Raw genomic sequence first — 27545 nt, 5'->3', positions numbered from 1 at the left:
GCAAGTACACAGAAGCTGGGGAAGGGCCATCATGGATGATCACAAATCAGGAGGCCTCCGGTCAGAAGTTTTTTTTTACTTTTACGTAATTGCCATTATCCACCATCTAACAACGATCACGTGACCGGAAACCGCTCAACCCGGTGACAGCTTTAGGCTCTTGGAAGCAAACATATTTTAAATTTCCTGGGCCCTCCCAGGCTTTTGCACATGCCAGGGTCGGGTCCATACAGGAAGAGATTGTCAAGGGACATCGTGGAAGCCTTAAATAGTTTCATCTTCCCTCACAGATCCGATCCATGAGGAGAGATGAAACTTTCAACCTTTGAAAGTCTTTTTACTTTCAGGTTATTGCTGTTATTTGATAAACTGCAGTGATCCCATGGCCCCCCGGTGACCGTTCCACGCTGTCTACTACCTCGTGTAGCCGATAGCAGGCAGCTGTCACACTCCCCGACCCCCGCAACTTTTATTCTACAGGGCCAACATTTTCCCGGCCCTGTAGAATAAAGCCTAGACAGCCAAAATGTGAAAATACATATGGGTTCTTTCCCTTCCCTGAGATCAAGTAAACCAAAATATCCATTCCCACTAATATAACTACTACAATATTGATGGATGATGGTATCGTAGGTTGTCGCAGGTCACTGGCACGTGTGCACCTACTCCAAGGCCTATAAACTGCTCAGGTACTGCCAGCTGAGGACGGCCAACAGCACAGCACATGGCAGATAAAGGAGTGAAAATCTGTTGCGGGACACCAGGGGGCCATCGGACAGACACAACTTCTGGATGGTGGAGACAATGTTCCGTGTACGTCCAGCGGAGGGGTCCGACACGGGGATCTTCTGATTGATCTGGGCGAAAAACAAAGACAGACAGGTATAGAAGATTACGTTTTTAAGCTTCCCTTTAACCCAAGGGTAGACAATAAACTGCTTCTATGTAGTTTAATCACATAACTGTCGGCCTCCGCTCAGGCCTTACACTATAACCTGAACATTGCTTGTACATTTTACATTTAAACAGGAGGCTTGAATATAATTGTTTTATTTTCAGTCTGTTTAAATTCTTCAAGATTTGAACATTAACTGTAGTGTTCAGGCCAAAACCAGAGGATCCAGTACTTCACCTGGAGCATACACTAAAGCATCACTATTAGAGATCCCCATCAAGTAGAACATTAGGTTTCCTTTGGCTTTTAGGACCACAGAAATTTGATACTTGTGGATAGATGCCACAACAGAGGATCCAGGGTGTGCCAAGAAACCATTCCCCCCCACCATTACTCCACCTCCACAACACTAGACAGGAAGGGGTCATTGATTTGTGCCATTTGTGCCAAATTCGGACATCCCATCATCACGGTGCAACACAAATCTGGATTCTTCTGACCAGGTGATGTTTTCCTACACGATTTAACAGATTTATAGCAATTCAAAGTACGAGGAATTAGTTCGTGGATTGGCCATGTCACTTAAGCCACAAGCCCACTTCAAGGGTTCCCATTGTCTTACGGCCTCTACTCTAACCTCAGGATGATAGAGATAGAGATGAGCACAGACCTTGGGGATTGTCTCACAAGCCGGCACAATCAAGCAATCGCACTTGTGATGGTGAGCTGCTGGGAAACGATGTAGAACAGATCCCAGCAGCAAGCTTTAACAGAAAACTTGTAATATGATTTTATGCTGCACTCCAGGCTCATGGCTCTAATTTGCATACAGGGAAACTTGAACCGTCAAAAAGGGCCGGGGGCTCTATTAACATGGACAATCAGTGTAAAGCAGCAATGGACCAGCAGGTCTTATATATCACTAGTACATCAACCAATATGGGTCATTAATTTAGTTTTGTTTTTTGCCAAGAAGCCAGTTCATTGTTTTTAGGGGAAAACCAGTTTAAACCTTGTTTAATATCAAATAAATATGAGCAATGCTTATTGTATTCGTTTGTCAATATACTAGTAGCTCTCCTCCATGCGGAAGAAAATGGTTGGCAGCGCCACCAACAGACAGCTGTGGGCACGAAGCCTTAGATCTGATTCTACCCAACCAGAGTATGATCAGTCAATCTCCCGTTCACATGTACTAACAAAAAAAACTATTTTTGGCTCCAAAAATATGCAATCATCCAACAAACAAGCTTTTCCTCATTTGTTGGCTTATCAGGTTCAGCTCTATGTGGCCGATGATCAGACAGTGTTCTAATAAACGTTCATGCCCAATTCATAGCAGCAGCCCACGCTGTCCTGTTGGTCTTTGGCTACCACTAGAGATGAGTGAGCATACCTGGTAAGGACAGATACTCGAGCGAGTATCGTCCTTACTGAGTACCTGCCTGCTCGCGCGAGGCGCGGAGAAAAAGCGCGGAGAAATCTCCCTCCCGCTCTCCCACGCCGCTCCCCACCTGCGCCAAAATCTTCGTGGGCGAGCAGGCAGGTACTTGGTAAGGACGATGCTTGCTCGAATATCTGTCCTTACCGAGTACGATCGCTCATCTCTAGTTACCACCTGTATTCATCTGATGCTGCTTAGTGTGACTTTTTTTTAACTTTATTTCCTTGGATTAAAGAGGCCTCAAAAAGGAAAAAAAACATTTTGCTGATAAAAAAAACAAAACAAAACATTTGTACATTTAGACATTTAGTAACAGTCTCTTTTCAAAGTACTCTCCCTTTGAAGCAATACATCTGTTCAAATAGATTTTTATAAATTAATTCCTGCATTTTTCAGATACCCTCTCATACTAATGTGGCCGTGCCAGGTACTACAACTCAGTCCCCTGTATCAGACAGAGTAGAAGTACCTTGCACAGCCACATCTGTATATGGGGCGCTGTGCCCAGATAAACAATGAAGGGAACACAGTACTTGGAGCGCCACAGCTGCTTCATTCAGCTGATTGGTCATTGATTCCCACTAATCAGATATCAATCTTTATTGTGAATGCCCCTTATGTGTGGCTCCTCATACATGGTGAGGTAGAGAAGCTGAATACACACCACTTACCTCATTCACATACTGGTACATGATGGCTCTGACCGCCTGTATGTTCGTGGTGTCCATCATCAGCGTCACCACTTGTCCTTTGCGGATCTTCACCCGTCCCTTAAATACCTGCGGATTGTTGTAGCAGGCAGCCAATGTGGCGACAGCCATGAGCTGAAGGCACAAGGAGGCAACACTTAGTGTAAGGTCATTAGCAGAAGGGATAGCATGGATAGGGAGGTAGACATGGGGTGGAGGTATAGGGAGGTGCAAAACTGTAGAGAGTTTTATGGACGACAGTGATGAGTGTAAATTGTACTGTATAGTGCAGGGAACGGTCGAAGGTGGAGGCAGCGGTGCAAGCAGCCAATGGATGACGGCAGTAGTGTAAAAAAGTTTCATGTCACCTCACGGATCATATCCATGAGGGGAGATGAAATTACGTACCCAAGGCCCCCGGATTTATTCACAGACTTTACCCTGGCCGCTGCGCATGTCAAACCAAACATAGCAGAGAGCCTGGAAATCTCACTCGGTCCCTGGTCCCATGATAGATTGCTGTTATCCAATGGATAAGGACAACCCACACAAAAAAAAAAAAAAAAACTATCACCTACCATCGCAGTTCTTATCCAGTGGACAATGGCAATCATGTAAAAGTGACAAAAAAGTTGAATTTCAATCACTCCTCTCTGATGCGATCAGTGAGAGGAGGGATTTGAACCCTCTATGGACCTACCCCGGTTTCTGCTCATGCGCCCTCCGGCAAAGTGACGGCATATGCGCAGGGAGTCCTTTTTTTCTACACAAGCAAGCAGTGAGGCCTGGAATTTGTTCAGTTGTGCCTGGAAATCCAATAGCCATTCCGTCCATTACAGGCCTAGCCATGTGTCCAGTAAGTAGATTGGGGCTACAATGGGTGGGTTTCTGAACACAGGACAAACAGGGGGATCCATTTTGGGGTGAAAGTCATCATTCATTTGTGTGCTTTACTAAACAGTTTTTAAAATGACACAATTGCCAAAAAATGAAAATTGTAATTTCTCTCCTTCTGTTTTGCTTAGATTCATTCAAAAACTGTGGGGTCAATATACAGTTCACCCCTATATGAATTTGTTAAGGAGTCTAGTTTTCAAAATGGGGTTATTTGGGGGGGGGGGTCTCCATCGTGTCGGCTGCTCAAGGGCTCTACAAGTGGGCAATTGGGCCTGAAGCACCTTCAAGCAAAATCTCTGTTCTGAAAGCCACCGGCTGCTTCTTTCGGTTTGGCCCCCGTTATGCATACAGACATTAGATTAGGGCCACAACGGGTATCTCTCTAAACACAAGACAAACAGGGGTATCCATTTTGGGGTGCAAATCCTCATTTTCATGTGCACTATAGAACCAAAAAATGGTGCCTTTAAAATAACATTTACAAAAAAAAAAAAAAAAAAAAACGACATTGTATTTTTCCTCCTCTAAGTTGTATTGACTCATGAAAATAGACTGTGGGATAAAATACTCAAGACACCCCTCAATGAATATATTAAGGGGTGTCATGAGTTTTTAAAATGGGGTCATTTGTGGGGGTATATATCATTCCGATACCTATGAGCCTTTGTAATCTCAGCTTTGGTGTAGAGATTAAAAAAAAAAAAAAGTTCCTCAAAATGTTAAATTTGTTAAATAAGTTTTTACAATGTGCTTCCTGAATAAAGTAAATAGATGGAAATACATATTTCATCAAAAATCTGTACAGTATGTTTGCACATATTTGAGATACTGCAGTTGCAGTTAAAGGGGTTGTCCCGCGCCGAAACGGGTTTTTTTCTTCTTCAATAGGGTAGTGGAGGGTGGTTCTGTGATCTGGGGATGTGCTGAAGGGGCGGTGTACTTGTGGGGATGAGATGTGGCAATTGTGGATCTCCAGAGTAAGGTGGACTACCCTTATGACCTATCTGTGCAGCGTCTCATAGGGAGACCCCTGACACATGTTTGGGAGCTAGGACGATACAGTGCTGGCTTGTCACGGCAGCACTTACCATGCTCCATCCTGGAGGGACACATGCAGCAACACATTGGAAATGACAAGAAAGCTTTGCACAGTGCATTAACATAAGACATATTTATGGAGGGGGACCAGGGGGACAATTTTGTTTCCACAAAACTTAAAAATTATTAAAAAAAAAAAAAAAAAGGACTCCAGGTGCCAGCTGGTGGGTTCCCTCCATGTAACTCCTAAATAGAGAAAGGACTTATCTGGAGTTCTGCTACATTGCATCTTGTATATTAGTATCAAGACACTGCCCTAATTGCGTTGTAATTTTCTACACTTACCTGTAGGACAGCAAAGAAATTAAATTCACTCTGGTTTCTCAGCTGGGACAGGTAGAGCAGGACATCAGGAATGTGTTGAAGCACATTAGTCACCAGTTCATTCAAGCACTGCACCGCCGGCACAATGTTCTCCGGCTTGGCCAAGTCCGACAATTTTTTGCTGTATTTGCTCCATACCTGATGGCAGCAAAATGAGGACAATGTTGGGTTTACTGAGAGGTGATCACTAATCACCCGTAGACGTCACGGGACATCAGTCCATACTCACCTCTCTAGGCCAGAACTCTCGTCCTTCCAGCTGGTCCTCCAGGTAATCTCGGATGATGTTGGTTTTCTGCAGGAAGAGTCCTACTGAGTTTAAGAGTCTTGTGTCCTTAACAGGGATGTCTTCCAGTTGTGCAGAAGAGAACAGCCGAGATAGACCGATCATTGCTAATGCAGTCGCATAGTGACAGTACTGGAAGGCAGAAGGATCAGATATCAGTGTTATTAATCACTGTAAGTCAACGTGCCATTAGCATTCGCTAAACCCCATAAAGACCTGACATTGTTTCTCCCCCCCCCCCTTCCTGCCTTTCAAGAGGCGTCGTTTTTTTGTTTTTATGTCGACATAGCCGTATGAGGGCTTGTTTTTTGTGAGATGTCTTGTAATTTTCAATGGTGCTATTTAATGTACCAAATAATGTATTGGAAAATGTCAAACAAGTGGTGTAAAAGAGGAAAAAGAAATTATAGTTGTGATTTAGGTTTTGCTTTTACAGCATGTATGGTGCAGTTAAAAGAACAGGGTTTCTTTATTTTGCAGGTGATTATGCTTATAACAATTTTTTATTTAGGTTTACTGCAAATAGAATATGGTGCTAAAACTTTTATATGCCTTCTGACACCTATTTCTGTCCATGGGGCTGTGTGAGGGGGAGCTGTAGTTTATTGGTCATCCTAACAACTCCAGTCCTGCATGACTACTACACCCATGGCTCCTAGCCAGCGCCGGTAAACAGTTACACCAGATGAATTACATCCTAGGCTACTGAAGGAAGCGGCAGAGGTCATTGCTGAACCACTCACTAATCTTGGAAAACTCCTGGAGAACAGAGGAGTCTCAGAATATTGGAGAAGGGCAAATATTGTACCCATCTTGAAGGGAGGGATGAAGGGGAACTTGGGTAACTACAGGCCTGTGAGCCTGACTTCTATACCAGGAAAGCTCTTTGAGCAAATTATTAAACTGCATGTATGCAAGTCATGCCAGACAAATCTAATTCCCCTTTATGACAGAATCAGACTGGGTGCAAATGAAAAACAGCCACACAAACCCAATACTGTTTACAGTGAGGCGGTAAAATATGTAGAGCCCTCAGGACCATGAACGGATGATCCAAGTTAGACCCAAAAATAAAAGAAAAGGCCTTTGGTGCAAATATACGTCCTCAGAAGCACTTTAATCCTCCATGACAAGCAGATGTTACAGGTATCGCACAACTACGGCATCCAATACTCCATAGAGCGCATGCGCACAAAGGAAATGTAGAAACACACCAGTCAGACATGACACCACCGCCTATCAAGTGGGAGGCTTTTAAATGCATTGCATGGGGCACATTTATCTCACACAGGGCAAGACTTCAAATAATTCCATCAGTCTACCAGATTTAGCTTTTTTTTTTAATCAGTTAGACAAGCTAGAGCAGGCCAACAAATCCAATACTTTCCCTCACCTGACTATTAAGATCTCATCCCTCCATCAACAGATTTTAGCAATCTTAGATCAGGCATACCTATGTACGAGGTATGCCTCGTATAAGAGACAGAATTAACGGAGGGTTCTACAAATATGGAAATAAATGCAGCAGGTGGTTAGCAAGAGGCCTGAACCCACGCGAGAACCAGTCATATGTTTTTGCAATGAACTCAGATGGCGGGAAGTTATACACCAACAATGACTCGAGTGTTTCAGGAAATACTATGATGAATTATACAATATTAGTGCCCCCACAACCCATGCCTCCACCAATGCCCCAAACACCGTAGATGCACATCTTCTTAAGCATGTTCCAGAGCCTATCCCCAGAAAAGATGCAGAAGTGCTTGAACATGATTTTCAGGATCAGGAGATACTGGACAAAATAAAGAGGTTAAAAATAAGCAAAAGCCTAGGCCCTGACGGCTTCACTCACAGGTTCTATAGGATTTGTGGGGACCTCATAGGCCAGATTCTCTGTGAGGCCTTTAAGCTGCCCATTTCCAAGCCAAGCACTACAGGCAATCACAGTTATCCCGAAACCTGGAAGGGACCCCTTGTTGTCGTGCAGGGATTACCGACCAATTTCCTTATTAAATGTAGACACAATTTTTCGAGAAAACTATAGTCACTCGATTACAACTGTATGAAACTTATACACAGGGACCAGGTAGGGTTTGTCCTTGGACGAGAGGCTAGAGGCACACGATCAGGACACTATCCCTACTAGGCAGAGCATGAGCAACTAAGAGTTCACTATGTCTTCTCTTGGTTGATGCTGAGAGAAGACACATTGGACATTTATGGAGGCTACTCTGTTGCAGATAAGCTTGAGTGACAAGACATGGAACTGGATCTTAGCACTATACAATAACCACATGGCTCAGGTGCGAGTAAATGGGAGACTCTCCCAGCTGATTAATATTAAGAATGGAACACGACAAGGCTGCCCATTATCCCCGACCCTGCATGTCCTGGTCATGAAATCCCTCACTAGGGCTAGTAGGGGGAATTCAGAAATTTGGGCTTACAGGGCATCTCACACAAAGTACAAGATACCCTTGTTTGCCGATGACCTGTGTAATATATTATATATAAATTTATTTATTTTTTATTACAAACCCACATAAGACCCTACCTGCCATCCTACAGGCATTCAAAAATCTGAAATTCTGAATATAACCCTCCCAACCTCAGATCTTGCATAGCTTAACCCTTTAGTGTTTTTACTTCCTAGCTAACTGGGCTTTAATCCGAGGACATAAAAACATACTTACTCTTAGAATTAAAGCCCTGCAGGCTATGGACGTGACAGCTCCATGCTGTTGGTACCTGAGGTAGCCGACAACATAAAGCCGTCATTCCAGGCTGCGAGGAGCCCCCCCACCCTCCCTGGACTGTGATTGGTGCTATTGAATGGAATGCAATAAAGCAAATTTTGAAAAGTTAAAGATTTAGCTGCCCTGATGGATTGGATCCATCAGGGCAGCTGAGATTACTAACCCCGGTCCTCCCTGATGTCCAGCGGTGAACTGGTCCTCCGGGACCAGACGACTCTCTGCACATGCACACCAGATGTATGACGTCATGTGCAGAAGGCAGGGAGCCCTGGCAAATTTGAAATCTCCTGGCTCCTGAAGGTAGCCAAGAGGCAGAAGATGTCACCAGGGACCGCGGTGAGCAGTCCCGGGCCGGAAAAGTGAAAAGCTAAACAAAAAAAAATTAAGTTTCAGCTGCCCCCATGGATCAGATCCATAGGGGCAACTGAAAATATTCACCCCAGTCGCCCGTGATGTCCCACATTGATCGTGACCTCACACAGGCTTTTGCGCATGCGGCGATGTGGTGTACATGCGCAGAAAGATAGTCGAGTCCATGGAGAGGTCACCAGGGACCGATGTATGTGGTTCCCGGTCATATGATCGTGACTCAAGTTTTAGGATGCTGAAGGGACGCTTTGCCGGGTCACACCTAGTCGATGTCCTAGAGAGACATGGCTTTAAGAGAAATGGCCAGATCCTCTCCACAATGCTACTCATGGATAAAATATGGTGAAAGGCCAGGAGTATGATGGGAATGTAATCCAATATTGCATAGCCCATGTTTACCGCAAATCTACAAATTACGGGGTTTTCAGGAATGGGAGGACAAAAAAGGTATTACGAGAGTGTCCCAGATATTAGGAGAGGGGGGGGGGGGGGGGGGAAGGGGGAATAAAAACCTTTGAACAACTGACACAAGAATTTGACATACCGAACTGTGAATTTTATAGACATGCCCTCCGAGCAGAAATGAACACGGCGGAAGGGACAGTATCACTATATAGTGGCAGATATACCGTATATACCGGCGTATAAGACGACTTTTGAACCCCGAAAAATCTGCTCTGCAGTCGGGGGTCGTCTTATGCGCCGGTAATACAAAAAAAAAAAAAAAAAAGTGTAAAAAAAATAAAAATTTATTACTCACCTCCCACGGCGTTCTGTCGCGCTCCGGCAGGATGTCGCTCGCTCCAGCAGGCTGTCGCTCGCTCCTCGTCCCCGGCGCAGCATAGCTTTCTGAATGCGGGGCTTGAAATCCCCGCTTCCAGAAAGCTAATACACACGCCGGCAGCCATGACAGCATTGAATGGCTGTGATTGGCTAAAGCACACGTGGCTTCAGCCAATCACACTATTCAATGACATCATTGAATGGCTGTGATTGGCTGAAGGCGCACGTGTTAGCAATCACACCCATTCAATGATGTCATTGAATAGTGTGATTGGCTGAAGCCACGTGTGCTTTAGCCAATCACAGCCATTCAATGATGTCATGGCTGCCGGCGTGTGTATTAGCTTTCTGGAAGCGGGGATTTCAAGCCCCGCATTCAGAAAGCTATGCTGCGCCGGGGACGAGGAGCGAGCGACAGCCTGCCGGAGCGAGCGACATCCTGCCGGAGCGCGACAGAACGCCGTGGGAGGTGAGTAATGAATTTATTTTTTTTTCTCCACTGTATACCGGCGTATAAGGTGACAGTTGGGGGGTCGTCTTATACGCCCCGTCGCCTTATACACCGGTATATACGGTAATAGGCACAGCAAATACCACGGCGGGGAAAATCTCAGATATATTCCCACGTCCAAGATGTGGTGAATGCGTGCAACCTGATCTCGACTAAAGCAAAATGGGAAGCAGACATTGGGCCTATTGAGTTACATTGGGAGGAAATCCTACAGATGACACCCAGATTATCCCCGAGTGAGTCTCAGTCTCACAGCTATACTTGGTGCACAGGGTGTACCGCACGCTGGCCTTTCTGCATAGTATTGGAGTAAGGAGCTCACCCTTGTGCATGCGCTGCAAGACCCATACGGCGGACTTAATTCACATGATGTGGCGTTGGCCGAAATTACATCGATATTGGATGGAGGTATGTGATTTGATTAACAGTGTTTGGAATAGCTATAGATTTCATGCCATTCATGTGTATTCTGGGCTATATACGCAACTTGGTACTGGATGAGCATGAAAAACCTGAAGTAGCTAGGTTACTATACCTTGTGAAAAAGACGATAGCGCAACATTGGTTGGCAGAGGCTCCTCCTACACTGCGTGAATTTAAAAATAAAGTTAAGTCCTTCCCCAGCAAAGAAAAAATAGATTATACCTACCCGATAATCGGGTTTCCAGGAGTCTCCACGACAGCACCAATTGAGATTATGTTCCTGTCCTATCAGGAGGAGGCACTGAAAGGTTAAAAAGCTCCCCCCCTTTCCTCAGTGGATTCTAACGAATTGCTAGGGTAAGAGCTTAACTTAAATCTTTACCCAACTGGGGTTTTTTGGGGGGGAAATTACATTCTATAATTTCTTTTCTATCTTCTAAGGGAAGGGGGAGGGGGAGATACAGGTGCCGTCGTCGAGACTCCTGGAAACCCGATCGGGTAGGTATAATCTATTTTTTCCCCAGTCGTCTCCACGACAACCCCAATTGAGATGTACCAACTAAAGTCTTTCTAGGGTGGGATTGCCGCCGAGAGGACTTTGCGGCCGAAGGCCATGTCCTTGTCCTGCTGCACTTTTACCCTATAGTGTTTAATGAATGTGTGGGGCTTCTTCCAGACTGCGGCTTTGCATATCTGCTCGACCGAAGCCGAGCTATGTTCGGCCCATGAGGATGCTACTGCCCTTGTAGAATGGGCTTTAAGAGCTAAGAGGATTTCCTTCCCGAGGGCCTTATAGGACTCTATGATGGCCAGGCGGATCCACCTGGCTATGGAGCTTTTTGCTGCTTTGCTCCCTTTGTTTGGGCCACTGAACTGGACGAACAGGTTGTCATCCCGTCTCCAGTGGCTTGTCGCATCCATGTAGCCTAGGACTGCTCTCCTAACGTCCAGGCAGCTTAGGGCTTTTTCTTCCTTGTTTTTAGGCTTACTAAAAAATGAGGGAATTATGTCTTGGGACCTATGAAAATGTAATACTACTTTTGGCATGAAGGCAGGGTCCGTTTTAAATACTAATTTGGTGTCCGAGATTTTCAGGAACGGGTGGCGAATGGACAGGGCCTACAATTCGCTAACCCGCCTTGTGGAGGTGATGGCTACTAGGAAAATAGTCTTGATCGTAAGCATTTTTATCGGTAATGCTTTGATCGGCTTGAATGGTTCTGCTGTCATGGCCCTTAGAGCCCAATTAAGGTTCCAGTCTGGACAAATGTTTATGGGCCTGGGTCGTAGTCTAGCTGCTGCTGTCAGGAACCGGCTGACCCATCTGTTCTCCGCGTCACATATAGCGCTAAAGGGCTGTGACCTGGACCCTCAGGGTACTTGGAGAGGCCCATCTCTAGACCCCCCTGCAAGAACTCTAAGATCAAAGGTATATCTGGGATGGAATCCCGGGAATCCCTTCCTTGTCTCCATGAGGAAAACCTTCTCCAAACCTTCTGGTATATAAGGTGGGTCGTCTTTTTCCAGCTGGACATTAACGTTTCGACCACTTTGAGAACCCCTTCCCTCAGTGAGGATTCCTCGAGAGCCATGCAGTTAAGTGGAGTCTGTCTATGCCCGGGTGGTTCAGTGACCCGTGATAGCAGATCTGTCCAGGTAGGAAAGATGACTGGGTCCTGGACGCTCAACGTTGTCAGAAGATCGAACCAACTTCTCTTGGGCCAGAAGGGGGGGGGGGGGGGGTCACCAGGATTAGTGTGCATACCTGGGTTCTGAAATGTTGTAAGACTCTGGGAATCAGCGGTATCGGGGGAAAAGGCGTATGTCAGCCCCTCACCAGTCCTGGCCTAGGGCGTCTATTGCTGTAGGATGATCTCCTGGCCGGAGGGAGAAGTTGCTTACTTTGGAGTTCTCCCTGGTTGCGAATAGGTCAAATTGTGGGGTCCCCCACCGGTTGGTCAGGATTCTGAATGCTTCCTCGGAGAGAGACCATTCTCCTGGGTCTATTTGCCTCCTGCTGAGAAAATCCGCTTTTTGGTTTAGTGTCCCCTTCAAGTGTGTTGCCGTGATCGAAAGGATCCGGCCCTCGGCCCAGCGGAAAATTTTCTGCATGATGTTTTGCAGGGCGGGAGACCATGTGCCCCCTTGGTGCCGAATATGGGTGACCGTGATGGTATTGTCCGACAGCATCCTTATATGCTGGTTCTGTAGCGAGTTTCCTAACTGCTGTAGGACCCGCCATACGGCCTGTAGTTCGAGGATTGGTCTCTTATCCTTTGTGGCCATGGGCCCTGAAGGAACTGGTCCCCCACATGCGCTCCCCATCCCCAGGCGCTTGCATCCATTGTGATGTGCGTGGCTGGGTTCTGTATCCAGTGGACCCCTCTCCGCAGGGTCGCTGGGGGAGATGTTCACCAATGCAGGGATGTTTTTACTGTGTTTGGGATGTATATTTTTGCCCCTAGAGAGGACTGTTTTTTGTCCCACGTGGACAGGACTGAAGTTTTCAGAGCTCTGGTGTGAGCCTGGGCCCATGCTACTCCTGGAATGCATGACGTCAGGCTTCCCAGGAGAGACATGGCTTCCCGAATTGTGCATGATAGTCTCCGTAGGAAGGTTTTGACCAGCCGTTGGATTTTTTGAATTTTTTCCTCGGGCAGGCAGGAGCATTGAGATTCTGTGTTGAGTGTTATACCCAGAAACGTTTTCTCCTTGCTGGGGTCTAAGATGGATTTTTCCCAGTTTACGATCCATCCTAGGGACTGGAGAAGTTCTAGCAACATCTCCAGGTGTTTCGTTAGGAGTTCTCTGGACTCTGCTATTATCAAAATATCATCCAGTTAGGGTATTAGGACCGATTTCTTCCTCAGGTAGGCGGCTACCTCTGCCATAATTTGGGTGAAAATTCTGGGTGCTGAGGAGATCCCGAAAGGCAGGCATCTGAACTGATGGTGCTTTATTCCTTTGCCCATATCCACTGCGAGCCTTAGGCATTTCTGGGACTCCTCGTGGAAATAAGCGTCTTTTAGATTGATGGATGCCATGTAGGCCCCTCTGGGAATCAACTTTATTGTTGAGGAGATGGACTCCATTTTGAATTTCCTGTATTTGACGAAGGCATTCAGAGGCTTCAGGTTCACTATCATCCGCTGTTTCCCCGAAGGGTTTTCTTACTAGGAAGAGCCTGGAATAATGGCCCCGGGTTTCCACGTTTCACGGTACGGGGGATATTGCATTTAGTTATTGTAGCTCCCGAACGCTTTGTCTTAGTAGGTGTAACTGTTGCCCTGAGCTTCCTGTGGTGACGTATTTCCTTCTGGGGAGGGACACCAGTTCTATCCGGTATCCCTGCTGTAGGATCTTTGGGATCCATGTGCCTTCGCAGATCCCGGCCCATTGATCCGCAAAGCTCCCCAGCCTTGCCCCTACGGGGATGGCGTCAGGGTCTCTGCTTTGGCTCCCCCTGGTGGGGGTTAAAGAGGATGTTCCTTCCTCTGCCCCCCTTGGGGTAACTCCAGCGGCCTGTCTTGCCCTTGCCTCGGTAGGTCTCGGGCTGTTGCACTGGGGCCCGGAAGAAGTTCTTCTCAAGGATCTTGTCTAAGTCCGGGAAATGTCTTTATCCCCCTGACAAATAAAGCATTTGTGCGGGTAAATATGCAATTTTCGATACACAACACATTGGATTTTGCATTTGTGTTTTTGCTGCACTGGCTACTTACTGCCGCTGTGGCTGAAGTTTCAGCTGTCTCTGGTGCTGGAGCACTCACTATACCGGTGCTGCAGACACCTTGCAACCTGTAGTGCTGGTCCACCTTCTGGCTTCTCAGGTTCCTTATTTTGAATTTTTGCGCTCCTGCACTAAGCCCCACCCCCTCCATGCGCCTCCTGATGTGGGCGCAATGACATCATCGCGCTGGACACGTGACGCCCTGCTATCAAAGGGCTTCCTGGAGCGCCGCGCTCTGACTATACAAGGAGGAGGGGGAACGAGGCTCCCGCTTTGTACCCCCCCCATGGGCCGCCGCGGGTGGAACCTGGCCCGGGGGCTACCACCCCATGTGGCGTCCCAGGAGTCGTATGGCTGGGAAGGGAGGACAGGCTGACCCACTGCCCTCCAATCCGCCCGTGAGTAGGCTTCGGCTGGCTCCTCCACCAGCCCTTTCAGATCCTGCCTCCTGGCAAGACAGGAAGACACTGAGGAAAGTGGGGAAGCTTTTAACCTCTCAGTATGTTCCTGTCCTATCAGGAGGAGGCAATCTCAATTGGTGCTGTCGTGGAGTCGACTGGGGAAATATATATTCTAAGCGCAATATATTTTTATCCCCCTGGCAGACAGTTTTTTTGCGAATAAGGATGCAATATTCCAAACATCACACATTGGATTTTTGCCGCACTGGCTACTTACGCCCCCCCCCCCCCCCCGCTGTGGCTGAAGACACCTTGGAGCAGTATAAGCCAGCCTAGTAGCAATGGCTTGTGTCTGAGTTCTGTCTTCTCTCAGGTTCCTTTTAAATTTTCAAATTTGGTGCCTCCGCGCCAAGCCCCATCCCCTCCTCGCATCCGTTGACGTCTACGCTATGACATCGCGTTGGACACACGATGCGGCACCCCACCACCTCCGTCGTGTGTAAAAGGGACTCCTGGAGCGCCGCGGACGGCCCTATACACGGCAGAGGAGAAGCGCTGAGGCCTCCACTTTGTACCCCCCATGGGCCGCCACGGGAGGAACCTGGCCTGGGGGAACCACCCCATGTGGCGTCCCAGGAGCCGCTCAACAGGAAGGGAGGACAGGCAGACCCACTGCCCTCCGATCCACTGTAAGTATCCTCATGCTGGCGTCTCCACCAGCACCTCTCGGGGATCAGGAAGACATTGAGGAAGGTGGGAGAGGGGGGGGTGCTTTTTAACCTCTCGGTGTGTTCCTGTCCAACCAGGAGTCTCTCAGGTGGTGCTGTTGTGGAGACGACTGGGGAAATAGGGGATTTGTAATTAGTGGCCTCTTGGAAAGTTGCTTCATTTTGAATGTACTGACACCTTACAACAAGCTTCTCCTACCTGATCCCAGTCCAGGAGAGATTCCACCGGCTTCCCCAAGAACTCTGCCATGCCCGCTCCCACCTTGTGGCAGATGTCAGCAGTCACTTCTTGGCACACCGCTGGCAGCTTCCTGAACTCCTGTGATATCTAGAAGGGATAATTAGCTCAGATTACAGTCTGTATGTTGTAGAGAAAAATGGACTTCTGGGTAATGCAGTTCAGGTAGAAGCTGTCCGACAAATCATACTACAGGGGTTACACAGTGACAAAGGCACAGTATGGTAGCATTATTTAGGCAATGTATGGCAGTATTATAAGCCTAGTAGGAAATGCCTGAACGGAAGCCCGCAGGGCTTTAAGGGAAGGCAGACATGACGGGGTTAACAGGGAGGCATAGGGTTTAAAAATCTGAAAGGCATGCTTAGAAAATGAGGGGGGAGGGAAGGGAGGATTCTAAGGAAAAAGTGAGCGAAAACAAGGGGAGGAGCCAGTTCAGCAGCGGAGGAAGAAGCACCCGGAGCTGAACAGAGAAGAGTGAAGAACTGAGGGAAGACAGGAGAAGAAAAAAAGCTCACGGGAGAAGAGCGCTAGGAAGGCGGTAAATGAGGAAAGAAGACTAGAGGGAGGAAAAAAAAAAAAGAAACACAGAAAACAAGGAAGAGCGCAAAGAGGAGTACCGACCTGGAGAAGATGGAGGCATTGATGAAAAGGATCCGAGAGGTGGCTGAGGGGAAAGGCATCGGATGGCTGGAGAGACTTCCAGAGAGGTGCTGGAAGGAGAACTGATGGCGGTTGGTCCGGTGAGAGAGCAGAGGCCACGTCGGGCACGAGCACAGGAGAAGACTGACCGGCGGCTGGTGGGCCCAAAGCACCTATACAGGGGGGGGGGGGGGGTAGCGACGTGAGGGCACTGCTAGGTTGCATGTTAGAATTTTTGCCTGATGTTGAGTGCGTCATCCGGTCGAGAGAGCTCAGTGCTAGGAAGCTCAGCTGGGGGGACTGGAGTAGAACAGGCAATGGGGGTAGCGGGTGTGGGACCAGGCGCATCACCGTTATTGGCTTGAACCAGGTTGCTGCCAGCTTCATCCAGCAGGGTTAGTACTCTGGGCGGAAGCTTGGCTCGTGGGAAGTAGACAACAGGAGTAACGGTAGCAGTTCAAACGGAAAAGGATGGGGACGGGGATGGGTTTCGATTAAGTGACAGGGCAAAAGGTGAAGTTTATGTTTGCTTTGAGGGCCCTTGGGGGCCCACTTGAAGAAGGAGGTTAGGGGAAAAAATATGGAGGGATGAATATGTGGAGATATTCCCCCTCCTACCACTGGAGAAGTTCAGTTTAGATAAAGGAAAGAGAACGGAGTACAAGAAAGAAAAAGGAGGAAAGTGTAGATGGTGTCTGATTTCTCAGACGTTTGCAAACTGGTTGCAAGCATTTGCCATTCTGCCGAGCATAATTGGGGAAAGAGCACCAAAAAAAACTGTTCCGGCTTTTTTGTTATTTGGACTCGATAGGCGAGGTGTATTGGGTGTATGGAGGGCAAACCTGGCTGCAATATGACGAGCAGTTCAGGCAACGGAAAGCGATAAGGCCTTCAGAAGGACATAGGCTTATGGTTAAAGGTCATGGCGCCAGTGCAGGTCGGGCAGTCCTTTCATGGGGGAGCTGGGCCATCTGGCCCGGCCTCTACCTCTGTAGGAGGAAGCCAGAGTGGCCAGTCAGCGAGCAATAGAATTGGTTTGTGTTGGCAATTCAACAAGGGCCAATGCAAGTTTGAGGCAGGCTGCAGATTCAAACATATCTGCTCCCATTGTAGTGCAGGGTCGCATGGAGCATCTAAATGCTTTAAGTAGAGGAAAAGGAAAAGCTCCAGGGGGCGTTGGAAAAAAGGACGACACCAGTGAGACTGGCAGAGATGGTGCCATTCCTAAATATGTACCATGATCAGGAAAAGGCCAAGTTATTATTGGAGGATTTACAGGACGGTTTTCACATTCCGCATAGAGTTCTGTTTTCAACAAAAAAAATAAAATAAAAAAAATATAAAAAAAACAAAAAAACTTGCTTTCGGCTCTACGGAGTCCGAAGGTGGTATCGGAAAAGCAGGTTAAGGAAGTTATTTTGGGTTGCATGGCAGCTCCTTTTCAGGAGCCTCCTTTTGCTGGAATTTGTGGTATCCCCACTGATATTGAATCAGCATTTTGCCTATTGCCAGTGGCTCCAGATAGCATACGGTTATTGGGTTGTTTTTTGGGGTCGGAAGTATTTTGCTTACAGCTGCCTGCCTATGGGATGTTCTATCTCGAAGCCTTCAGCACATGGGTAGTGAGGGACACTGCAAATGTGCAGTCGGTCATTCATTACCTTGACGATTTTTTGCATGTTGGACCTAGGGAGTTGCCAATATGTGCGACTTTGCTGGGAACGTTGCAGTTGGTTGTTCATTGTTTTGGGATGCCATTGGTTCCCGATAAAACTGAGGGACCCACGACTTGTTTACAGTTTTTGGGAATCACCATTGACACTAAGGCAATGGTGTCAGTTACCAGAAGATAAGTTGCAGGATTTAACAAAAATGAGGTGGAGAAAGCCCGTGGTTTGCAAAAAAAAATAAAATAAAATGCTGCGGGGCTCCAGTCATTATTGGGCAAGTTAAACTTTGCTTGCAGGATAATGCCTATGGGGTGAGTTTTTGTCAATGAATGACGTCAGCTACAGCGGGGATTCAGGCCCCGCATCATTTTATACGAGTTAGAGAAGGTCATAAGGGAGACTTGGTGGTATGGTTGGAATTTCTGAAAAAGTACAATTGGAGGTTGGTTATCATAGCAGAGGTGAGTGAGAACATAGACTGGGAGCTTTTTACAGATGCGGCTGGAAGCAGAGGTTTTGGCACCTATTGCCAAGGGAAATGGTGTGCTGGGGAGTGGCCTGAGAGTTAGAAGACAGAGGGGTTAACTAAAAATCTGATGCTACTGGAACTTTTTCCAATAGTAGTGGCTATTGCACTATGGGGCACTCGTTTTCAAAACAAGAAGGTGAGGTTCCATTGCGACAATATGGTGGTGCAGGTCATTAATTCCTTTACGGCATCTTCCCCCCCCAGTGGTGAACCTGTTACGGTACTTGGTATTGGAGGGATTGTCGTTAAATATATGGTTGGTGGCGGTGCACGTTCCAGGGGTCGAAAACTCAATTGCGGATGCTCTCGGTTTCAGTGGGAGTGGTTCAGGACATTGGCCCCCAGAGGCGGAACAAGGGGGTAACGTGCCCGTCTGGGCTTTGGAGTGCGGTAAGCGAGCAGTGGGGCACCCTATTAATAGGTCACTGGCTCAGGGAACTAGGGCTGCTTATGTTGCAGCATCGCAGGAGTGGAAGGATTGGTTGGGTAATTGTGGAATAGGCGAGTCAGAAGAGGATAAAGCGGGGGAGCTGTTGAGCTGGTTGGGAAAGCTAGAGCAGGAGCAGACTTCAGTAGCGCAGGTTAACTGTTTCATGGCAGGGGTGGCATTTGCCTGCAAATTAAGAGGGTTAGGAGATATAACCAAAAATTTTTTAGTGAAGCAAGCGTTAAAAGGTTTTAGGAAGGGGAGGATTGATTCATGTAGACCAATATCATTTGGTCATTTGGAAAAAATGGGTTTGGTGTTAGAGCAGATTTGTTGAGAGGTATTTGAGAAGTTGTTATTTGAGTTGGCTTTTTCACTAGCTTTCTTTGGGGCTTTGTGGGTGGGGGAGTTGGTTTCGCCCAGTAGAGGAGTTGGGGGAGAGTTACAGGTGGAGGATGTTAAAAAGGTTGGGGTGGAGCTGGAGTTGTTGATCTGCGGATCAAAAACTGATCAGGCAGGTCGGGGACAAATAGGTTGGGTGGGGTACAAGGGGCAGTAATGTGCCCTTTGCTGACATGAGAAAATTATAAAAAAGGGTAACGATTGTGAGAACAGGGCCTCTGCTCCAGCATGCGAATGGGCAGTTTTTATCCAGATTTCAGTGGTCCTTAAGAAGGCACTGAAAGAGTTGGGCTTGCATTGTTCACGGTTTGGTACGCATTCTTTTAGGTTTGGGGCTGCTACAGAAGTGGCGGTGCAAGGGATGTTCGGTGAGTCGGTTAGGAAGATAGGGAAATGGCAGTCGGGCGGTACAAATGATATGTGCGACCTCAGCTACTTTAGCAAGGGTGTTAAATTGTTAGTGGAGGTGTTCACAGTTTCTCTTTTATTGCAGATCTACAATCGGTGTTAGTGTGGATTATGGGGCACTCATGTTTACTGGGGGGGGTGGATAGAGCTAGTGTTAGGCGGGATGGGAGACAGTTGAGGTTCCCAAGGTGTGAGGCAGTGTTGCGATGGATGAGAATAAGGGGGATGTTATGGTGTAAAGTAATGCATGAATTTGAGCGAGTGGTGAGTTTAGACAGGGTGCCGCACATCCTTGTTATACACGCTTGGGGTAATCTCTGGGGACCAGATGGAGTCCACCTAAATGAGATTGCGTTGGAGGTGATACAGGAGGGCATAGAGCACGCTTTAGTTCTGTGGAGGGCGACGCAGGCGTGAGGTGGTCAAGCCGTGCTGGCTGTGGCGGTTAGGGAGGGGTCCTTGGAGTCAGCATAAAAGTGGGGGGGGGGGCAGGATAGTTACCTATCCCCAATTCTGATTAAGTAGTAGGTGAGTCTGTCTCTCTTGGCTTTGACAGGGGGTGCCCTGCAAAGATGGTTGCTGTGGCTAGCCTGGGTATGGCTAGATAGCCTCGGGGGTCGGGAGGTAGGCAACTAGAGGCTAAGTGGTGAGTCTCCCGAGTCAGGTGATTAGAGACGGGAGGCGTGGTTTTAGGAAGTAGAGTCTCCCGAGTCAGGCGGTAGGAGATGGGAGGCAGTTACACCCATTTTTCCTGGTTGGTGAGGCGACAGTTTCTCTTGGGGCTCCAAGGATCTCTCCCAAAATAGTTTCAAAATCGGGTTGAAAGTATATTTATGTTTGTTAGGTTTGTAATAAAATTGGCTGCTGTGGCCAAAATTAATCCAAAAAGAAGTTGTCGTGGTCATTTTAGATAAGATGGGGGGTTTGTAAGGTTACAGCAGACGACTGTTATACCAGGTCATGGCACCACTATGTAGGCAATAACAGTATATGACCCCACTATATAGGTAGTGTATAGTGATGTTAGGCAGGCACAGTACTGCACCATTTTACAAGCCCTGTACGGTAGTATTATGTAGACACTGTATGACACCACAATGTAGGCAAAGTATAGCGGTATATGGCACCATTATATATAGTTAGTCTAATAGCTTTGAGTAGGCTCAGTATTTACCCATTGTATAAATATGGTAGGTCACCATTATATAATCACTATACTGTATATTTAGGCACCATGACCCATCATCATATAGGTATGATATGGTAGTATAATGTAGGTATCTGGCAATATAGTTTTAGCACTGTCAAAGTTTTTCAATGACACTAGAATACATTGTCTGTTTCTCGCCCTCTTTACATCCTTTCCCAGGTAGCTCTACAATATTTATAGGGCCACTCAAGTGAATTGTCCCCCATCCACCCACCCCTCAAGTGATTATTTAACTAATCCCGCATGTGCGTTCACATATATATGTATTATGTAAACCAGCTAGTATCACGTTTAGTTGTCCAGGATTAGAGAAACATGATCACTTTCATCCTAAGACAACACCACAACTGTCTAAGGGTTGTGTCTGGTATTGCAGCTCCACTGAAGTGAATGGGGTTGCTCTGCAATGCCAATAAAACTGTAGACAGATGGGGCGCCATTTTGGAAGATAGCAGCCATGGTTTTTCTTATCTTATCTAGCCCTACATGCAGCTGTAAGATTGCAAACACCTCCAAGTATCAGCAAGAGTTCTACATGCCAACAAGCCTCTGACCCTGCAGCCCACATCCTAGTCTGCCTTACCATTGGGAAGTCCTCCAGGACTTGGTGATGCTTATCCTTGCTCTCTGTGAACCTCCAGTCCGCCTGGTACAGGTACGTGTGGAAGTTGTGCAGCATGGGAATTTTGGTCTCCAGACTGATGGTCATGTCGTCCTCCACAGTATCTACAGCTCGTATCACCAGACAGAAGATACACACGGCATCTCTGCAATATAAGTAATTAGAACTTCATGGCCACCTTTATGGTGACTCCAGTAAGACTAGTCAATACTGTAATTTAACTTAAGTTGAGTTTCCTGGGCCAAATATTGATTACCTACATTTAGGATATCATTAATATCAGAGTGGTGGTTGTCCAACTCCCAGCACCCCGGTCAAACTACTGCTTGACAGCCCCACGATGCTTGGGCAAGGTCTACAGCCTCTTCCTCAGCCTGTGATGCTGCGGTCATCGGTCACATGACCCTTCTGTAGCTTAGAACCCTTCAAGTAAAGAGGTACGGCCGCTACACAATGTACGGCACAGATGCCAGCCTAGCTATTCCCTCAATTGAGCACCACCTCTGTGGGGTATACGGAGAGAAGAAGCTACCTCACCTCTGTGTATACACTAAGAGGCTATAAAGTAAAGAAGAAGCGGCCATGGACTGCAGAGATGGAGCATGCCTTTAAGGTCTGTTTCACACGGGAGACAAAACGGCACAATTTTATCGTGATGTGACAGTTTGCATGCAAGTGAAAAACATGCGTTCCTATGGCTTCCTTCACATTAGTGAGGTTTTGTAGCATGCGACATTGAGAGTCAAAAAAAAAAAAATAAAACGTTGCTAGATATGCCAGCGACTTGCAATGTCTTGTAGCCCATGTTTCCCTATGGAGCCTTCCTTTCTGTTGCATCGCATGAAAATGCTGATAGGGAACCTGCAGAGAAGATGCGGCGGACCTGACACTTGCTTGATGTCTTCTGTCAGCGCTTCCTGGATTGGAGGTTTAAATTCCCCGCCTCCAGAAAGCGCTGGCTGTGATTGGTTGAGCTGTGGTGATTTTTTTTTTTTAAGCATCAAGGGTTAATTTTTGGGGTATGGCATAAATTTCAAGCCTATTCCCCAAAAATCCTCGCAAGTGGTGCGACTTTGTAGCAAGACCAAATCTCAATATTGCGTGAGAAAATGCAGCAATATTGCACATACCACCGACGCAATATCAATGCAATTTTCACATCACCTGTGTGAAACAGGCCTAAGACTAAGAAGGAACTGCAACCTCCAGTCTGAGGGTAAATATGAAGGGGAGTTGCCTTTAAGGGTAGAAAGTGAGGAGAGTTGGAGGGGGTGGCATATTCTGCAGAGAAACATCGGTATATGCAGTCTGAGGAGAATCTAATGCTGCTCTATGTGTATACATATTTTTATTCTTCGGTTCCTCTGAAGTAACCTCGACTTCATAAGGTTTTCCTTACGAAAAACAGGTAGACACCTGTACCAAATTAAGTCGGATGAAGCCAGGTATATCAGCCAGAAGGCATATAAAGTTTTGCAAGTTACAAATAAAACTTTAAATAATGTTTTAGTAGTCCATCACTATGGCTCATGTGCCGTCTGTACTACTTTTATAGGAGGAGAACAAAGGAACCAAGACTGAAGCTGCCGATGGAAACAAGCGTGGATCTGAGGTGCCACACTAGCTACTTATCACACCAAAGGTACCAGCCTGTACAGGGTTCTCAGGTCCTGGAGCTCTCAATAGCAAGGGAGCGCTGAAGGCTCTCAGTGCAGAAAACACAGACACTGCCTGAGTCTGGCACCATCTTCTGGCGTTGTAGCGGCTCCTTACTTGAATTTGCTGCCCAGAGACCTTCAGGCTGAATTGGTTAAAAAAAAATAAAAAATGATGTTTTGTATCTGTTTTCTCTCAGAAAGTAGATTGAACATCAACTGATCTTCCCTGTGCTGTTGAGTGAATAAATGAATGCAGACCATCTGTAAACAAAGAATTCAAGTCTCCAGGTCCAGATGAATTACATCCTAGGATACTAAAGGAAGCAGCAGAGGTAATTGCTGAACCACTCACAATAATCTTTGAAAATTCATGAAAAACAGAAGATTAGAAAAGGGCAAATGTTGTCCCCATCTTCAAAAAAAAAAAAAAAAAAAAAAAAGGAAGAAGGTGGATCCAGGAAACTACAGGCCTGTAAGCCTGACTTCTATACTGGCAAAGATCTTTGAAGAGTTATTAAACAGCATGTATGCAAGTACTTGGATAAAAATGGAGTAATTAACCAGAACCAGCATGGGTTTGTAACAGAGATGAGCGAGCATAATCACTTAGGCAAACTACTCGAGCGAGTAGTGCCCGCTCGTCACTGAAGAGTCGGGTGCCGGCAGGGGGTGAGAATCTCTCTCTCTACCTCCCCCCCCCCCCCCCCATGCTCATTCTCGCAACTCACCGCTCCCTCGCCGGCACCCGAATCTTTAGAGATGAGTGGGCAGGTACTCGAATAAGGTACTAATCGCTCAAGTAGTTTGCCTTAGCGAGTATGCTCGCTCATCTCTAGTTTGTAACAAACAAGTCATGCCAGACGAATCTAATTTCCTTCTATGACAGAATCACCGACTGGGTTGATCAGTGAAATGCAGTGGATATAGTTTATTTTGACCTTATTAAAGCATTCGACAAAGTACCTCATATCATACGTATTGAAAAAAGTGACCGAATATGGGATGGACAAGGCAACTGTTAGATGGATTCACAACTGGCTAAGTGATCGGACTGAAAGAGTGGTCATAAATAACTGCACATCCAAGTGGAAGAATGTATCAAGTGGGGTACCACAAGGCTCTGTCCTAGGCCCAGTGTTCAACATTTTTATAAATGATCTAGAGGAGGGAATTGATAGGAAACTGATCAAATTTGCGACGACACAAAGCTAGGAGGGATAGCCAACACTAGGGAAGAAAGTATTCAAATAGATCTAGAAGAGCTTGAACAGTGGGTGGCGACTAACAAAATGGTATTTAACAAGGAGAAATGCAAAGTCCTACATCTGGGGAAAAAAAACCAAAAACAAAAAGAAAAACCACAGAATGGGGTATATTGGGCTAAGCAGCAGCACATGTGAAAAAGACATGGGTATACCAATAGATCATAGAATGAACATGAGTCAACAATGTGATGCAGCAGGCAAAAAGGCAAGCACAATTCTGGGATGCATTAAGAGAAGCATAGAGTCTAGATCATGTGAGGCAATTATCCCCCTCTACTCTTCCTTGGTCAGACCTCATCTAGAATACTGTGTAGAGTTCTGGGCACCCCACTTTAAAAAAAAAAAACGACATTGACCAACTGGAGCAAGTTCTGTCTCTCTTCAGAGAAGAGTTACCAAGCTGGTGAGCGGTCTACAAATAATGCCCTACCAGTATGAGGAACAGTTAAAGGATCTGGGAAGGTTTAGCTTGGAAAAAAAAAAGAAGAAGAAGGCTGAGAGGAGACTTAAAAGCTGTCTACAAATATCTAAAGGGTTGTCGCAGTGCAGAGGGATCAGCCCTATTCTCATTTGCACAAAGAAAGACTGGAAGCAATGGGATGAAACTGAAAGGGAGGAAACAGATAAGATATTAGAAAACACTGACAGTGAGGGTGACCAATAAGTGGAACAGGTTACCACAGGAGGTGGGAAGTTGTCCTTCAATTGAAGTGTTGAAACAAAGGCTGGACAAATATCTATCTGCAATGATTTAGTAAACCCTGCACTGAGCAGGGTGTTGGACCTGATGACCCTGGAGGTCCCGTCTAACTCTACCATTCTATGATTGTCCAATATGTCGTATTAAAGGATTACTAATGGTGCGCCCCATTACAGGATGGCAATAGTTGAAAAACTATCTATTTAACCCTATAATATTCCCAAATATCAGATATTCCAGCACCAGATTAAAGGAGTTTTGAGAAAAATCTGCATTATTGTCCATTGTTTTAAATGGGGCCGGCAGCAGCAGTGGCCCCATAAATACGAGAAGATCACGAAGCAGGCTAGGAATCCTACAGAGAAAGGAGGAGCGCGGAGCTACAAGGGATCTCTGACATATCTCCCTGTGAAGGCTTTGAGGTGTAGGTGTGTGTCTGTCTGTGTGTCTGTCTGTGTGTCTGTCTGTGCGTCTGTCTGTGCGTCTGTCTGTGCGTCTGTCTGTGCCTCTGTCTGTGCCTCTGTCTGTGCCTCTGTCTGTGCCTCTGTCTGTGCCTCTGTCTGTGCCTCTGTCTGTGCCTCTGTCTGTGCCTCTGTGCCTCTGTGCCTCTGTGCCTCTGTGCCTCTGTGCCTCTGTGCCTCTGTGTCTCTGTGTCTCTGTGTCTCTGTGTCTCTGTGTCTCTGTGTGTGTGTGTGTGTGTGTGTGTGTGTGTGTAATAAATAATTCATCCTGTCTCCTATGAACATCTTTGATGTACGCTTGTACATTCATGTGTTTGCGCGGCAAGATTGCATTGTAACATGAACAAGAAATGGAGAGTAGTACTCAGCAAACGTATATATAAAACTTACATTCTTCCTTATCTTCTGTTACACTGATCAAAGGTCAGTGTGCAATAGTGTCCAGTAAAGACAAGGCCTTAATGAGTACCTGCTATCTATGTAAAAGCACATGACTGGCTGAAATGTGCACATATTGACAATAGACCACACTCCTTTAAAATACTATATAAAGAAAGAGGTTTTGTAATAAAGGGAGATTGCTTTTAGACACGGTCATGATGTCTGTGTCCATTGCTTTCTCATGGCGGTCGCCATAACCACCTCTGATTTGGAGTCACAGCATATTGACGGAACATTGAATTTCCCTGACATCCCCATATTTAGATAGATGGAGCACGGGGTTAGTGGGCTTTCCTAAGAGCAGGGGCAAGGCCTGAGAGGAGCAGGTCTAGAGGGATAACTGTGATAGCCCCTCTTATCGCCAGTGGGTTAGAGCCCTTAATGCAAAAGGGTGGGAATTCCCTCACCCTCCCCCTCGCCATATCAGTCTGTATTATACAGTAGTGGAGGTCTCACCCACCGGAGCTCCCCATCCAGGGCCTGGATTATGGCTGCGAAGCTTCTGCATGTCTCATCCAGGTACTTGTAGCAGGTCTGCAGACTATCGCTCATGGAGTTCTGTAGGGGTAAGAGTGCTAGAGTGAGGTTTGCAGCCTCCACTTAAACAGGGAGACGGCCACTTACAGCTTATACTTTGTGGAAACTTTCTCCTAAGCTGAGGCCTATCATCTCTAGTGCCCAAGGACACTTCCCAAGCTGGCATCGGAGGCAATATATAGTGCCTGTGGGCCCTGACATCCCAACACTGCACGAGTGGTCCTGACTAGCGTTCAAGGATTATTCAAACACTGAGGTTGGAGTCACTGACTCGATCAGGAATTGCGGACCCACAACCCCTACTGCCATGAAAAAGTATAAAATCGGGTTTGCTAATTTGGCCTCAAAAGTGTCCCTCGGCAGCAGTGGTGGCCCAGGGGGCTAAAAACTCAGATGTGGTCCTTGGTCAGATGCAACCCTAGAACTCCAGTAGTGCGTAACGATTGATCTACCACGAGTGTCCCTCCCGCTCCAAGCAGAAAAACAATACTTTGGTAATTTTTGATAATTAAATTGAAATGATCTGATCTAATATTAAAAAGAAAAAAAAAAAAGCCTCCAATTGTATTGTTCCAACAATCATTCCAAGCAACACTAGTCCTAACAAGTGACCAGCACCCCCTTCCCACCTCTACCCTCCCACTCCTGCAGTGTTTTCATCAGCTAAGGGGTGGCTTCACATGGGATGGTTTAGCAAGGCATCCAACCCACTCTGTGTGAACACACCCTAGTTCAGCAGGCTGGACCCCCATGTTAACCCTTTACTCATTTCCCAGTAGAAGTAAGACAAATGACAGAGTACAGATCAGACAATGATGACAGACTGATGATACGGCTCTAGTGTGATCTGTAACTTCTTCATATGACAGATGCGTTATAAAACATCTGTGTGAAACTGCCCTCAGCTATACATGATCAGAGCCTCGTGGGAGCCACATAAGTAGTTCCATACCTTACTGTTCACATCAAGAAACCACAAGTCAACCTATAGTTGTTACCATTTA

General features: G+C 46.6%; 1 protein-coding gene across 1 annotated transcript; it reads right to left on the bottom strand.

The window, feature by feature from the left end:
- On the bottom strand, positions 1-26559 carry LOC136594047 (squalene synthase-like). Its single transcript, XM_066588676.1, has 7 exons — positions 26465-26559; positions 21441-21624; positions 15531-15659; positions 5577-5765; positions 5309-5485; positions 3011-3163; positions 1-857 (listed from the first exon to the last, which is right to left on the bottom strand). Exons 1-7 carry the CDS (start codon positions 26554-26556, stop codon positions 675-677), a joined length of 1107 nt encoding a protein of 368 aa, XP_066444773.1. The 5' UTR covers positions 26557-26559; the 3' UTR covers positions 1-674.
- Between the last annotated feature and the right edge of the window lie 986 nt (positions 26560-27545).

The sequence above is a fragment of the Eleutherodactylus coqui genome, unplaced genomic scaffold (assembly GCF_035609145.1).
Source record: "Eleutherodactylus coqui strain aEleCoq1 unplaced genomic scaffold, aEleCoq1.hap1 HAP1_SCAFFOLD_215, whole genome shotgun sequence".
Taxonomy (NCBI): domain Eukaryota; kingdom Metazoa; phylum Chordata; class Amphibia; order Anura; family Eleutherodactylidae; genus Eleutherodactylus; species Eleutherodactylus coqui.
The sequence above is the reverse complement of the archived record's forward strand: the minus strand, read 5'-3'. Positions and strand labels throughout refer to the sequence as shown.

What these genes read in the sequence shown, in the direction of transcription:
- LOC136594047 (XM_066588676.1), bottom strand. Translation starts at nt 26,556, where the DNA reads ATGAGCGATAGTCTGCAGACCTGCTACAAGTACCTGGATGAGACATGC. An exon ending in GCCCTGGATGGGGAGCTCCG is followed by an intron (nt 21,625 to 26,464) that starts GTGGGTGAGACC and finishes CTTATATTGCAG; the next exon opens with AGATGCCGTGTGTATCTTCT. An exon ending in GAGAGTTCTGGCCTAGAGAG is followed by an intron (nt 5,486 to 5,576) that starts GTGAGTATGGAC and finishes TGCTGCCATCAG; the next exon opens with GTATGGAGCAAATACAGCAA.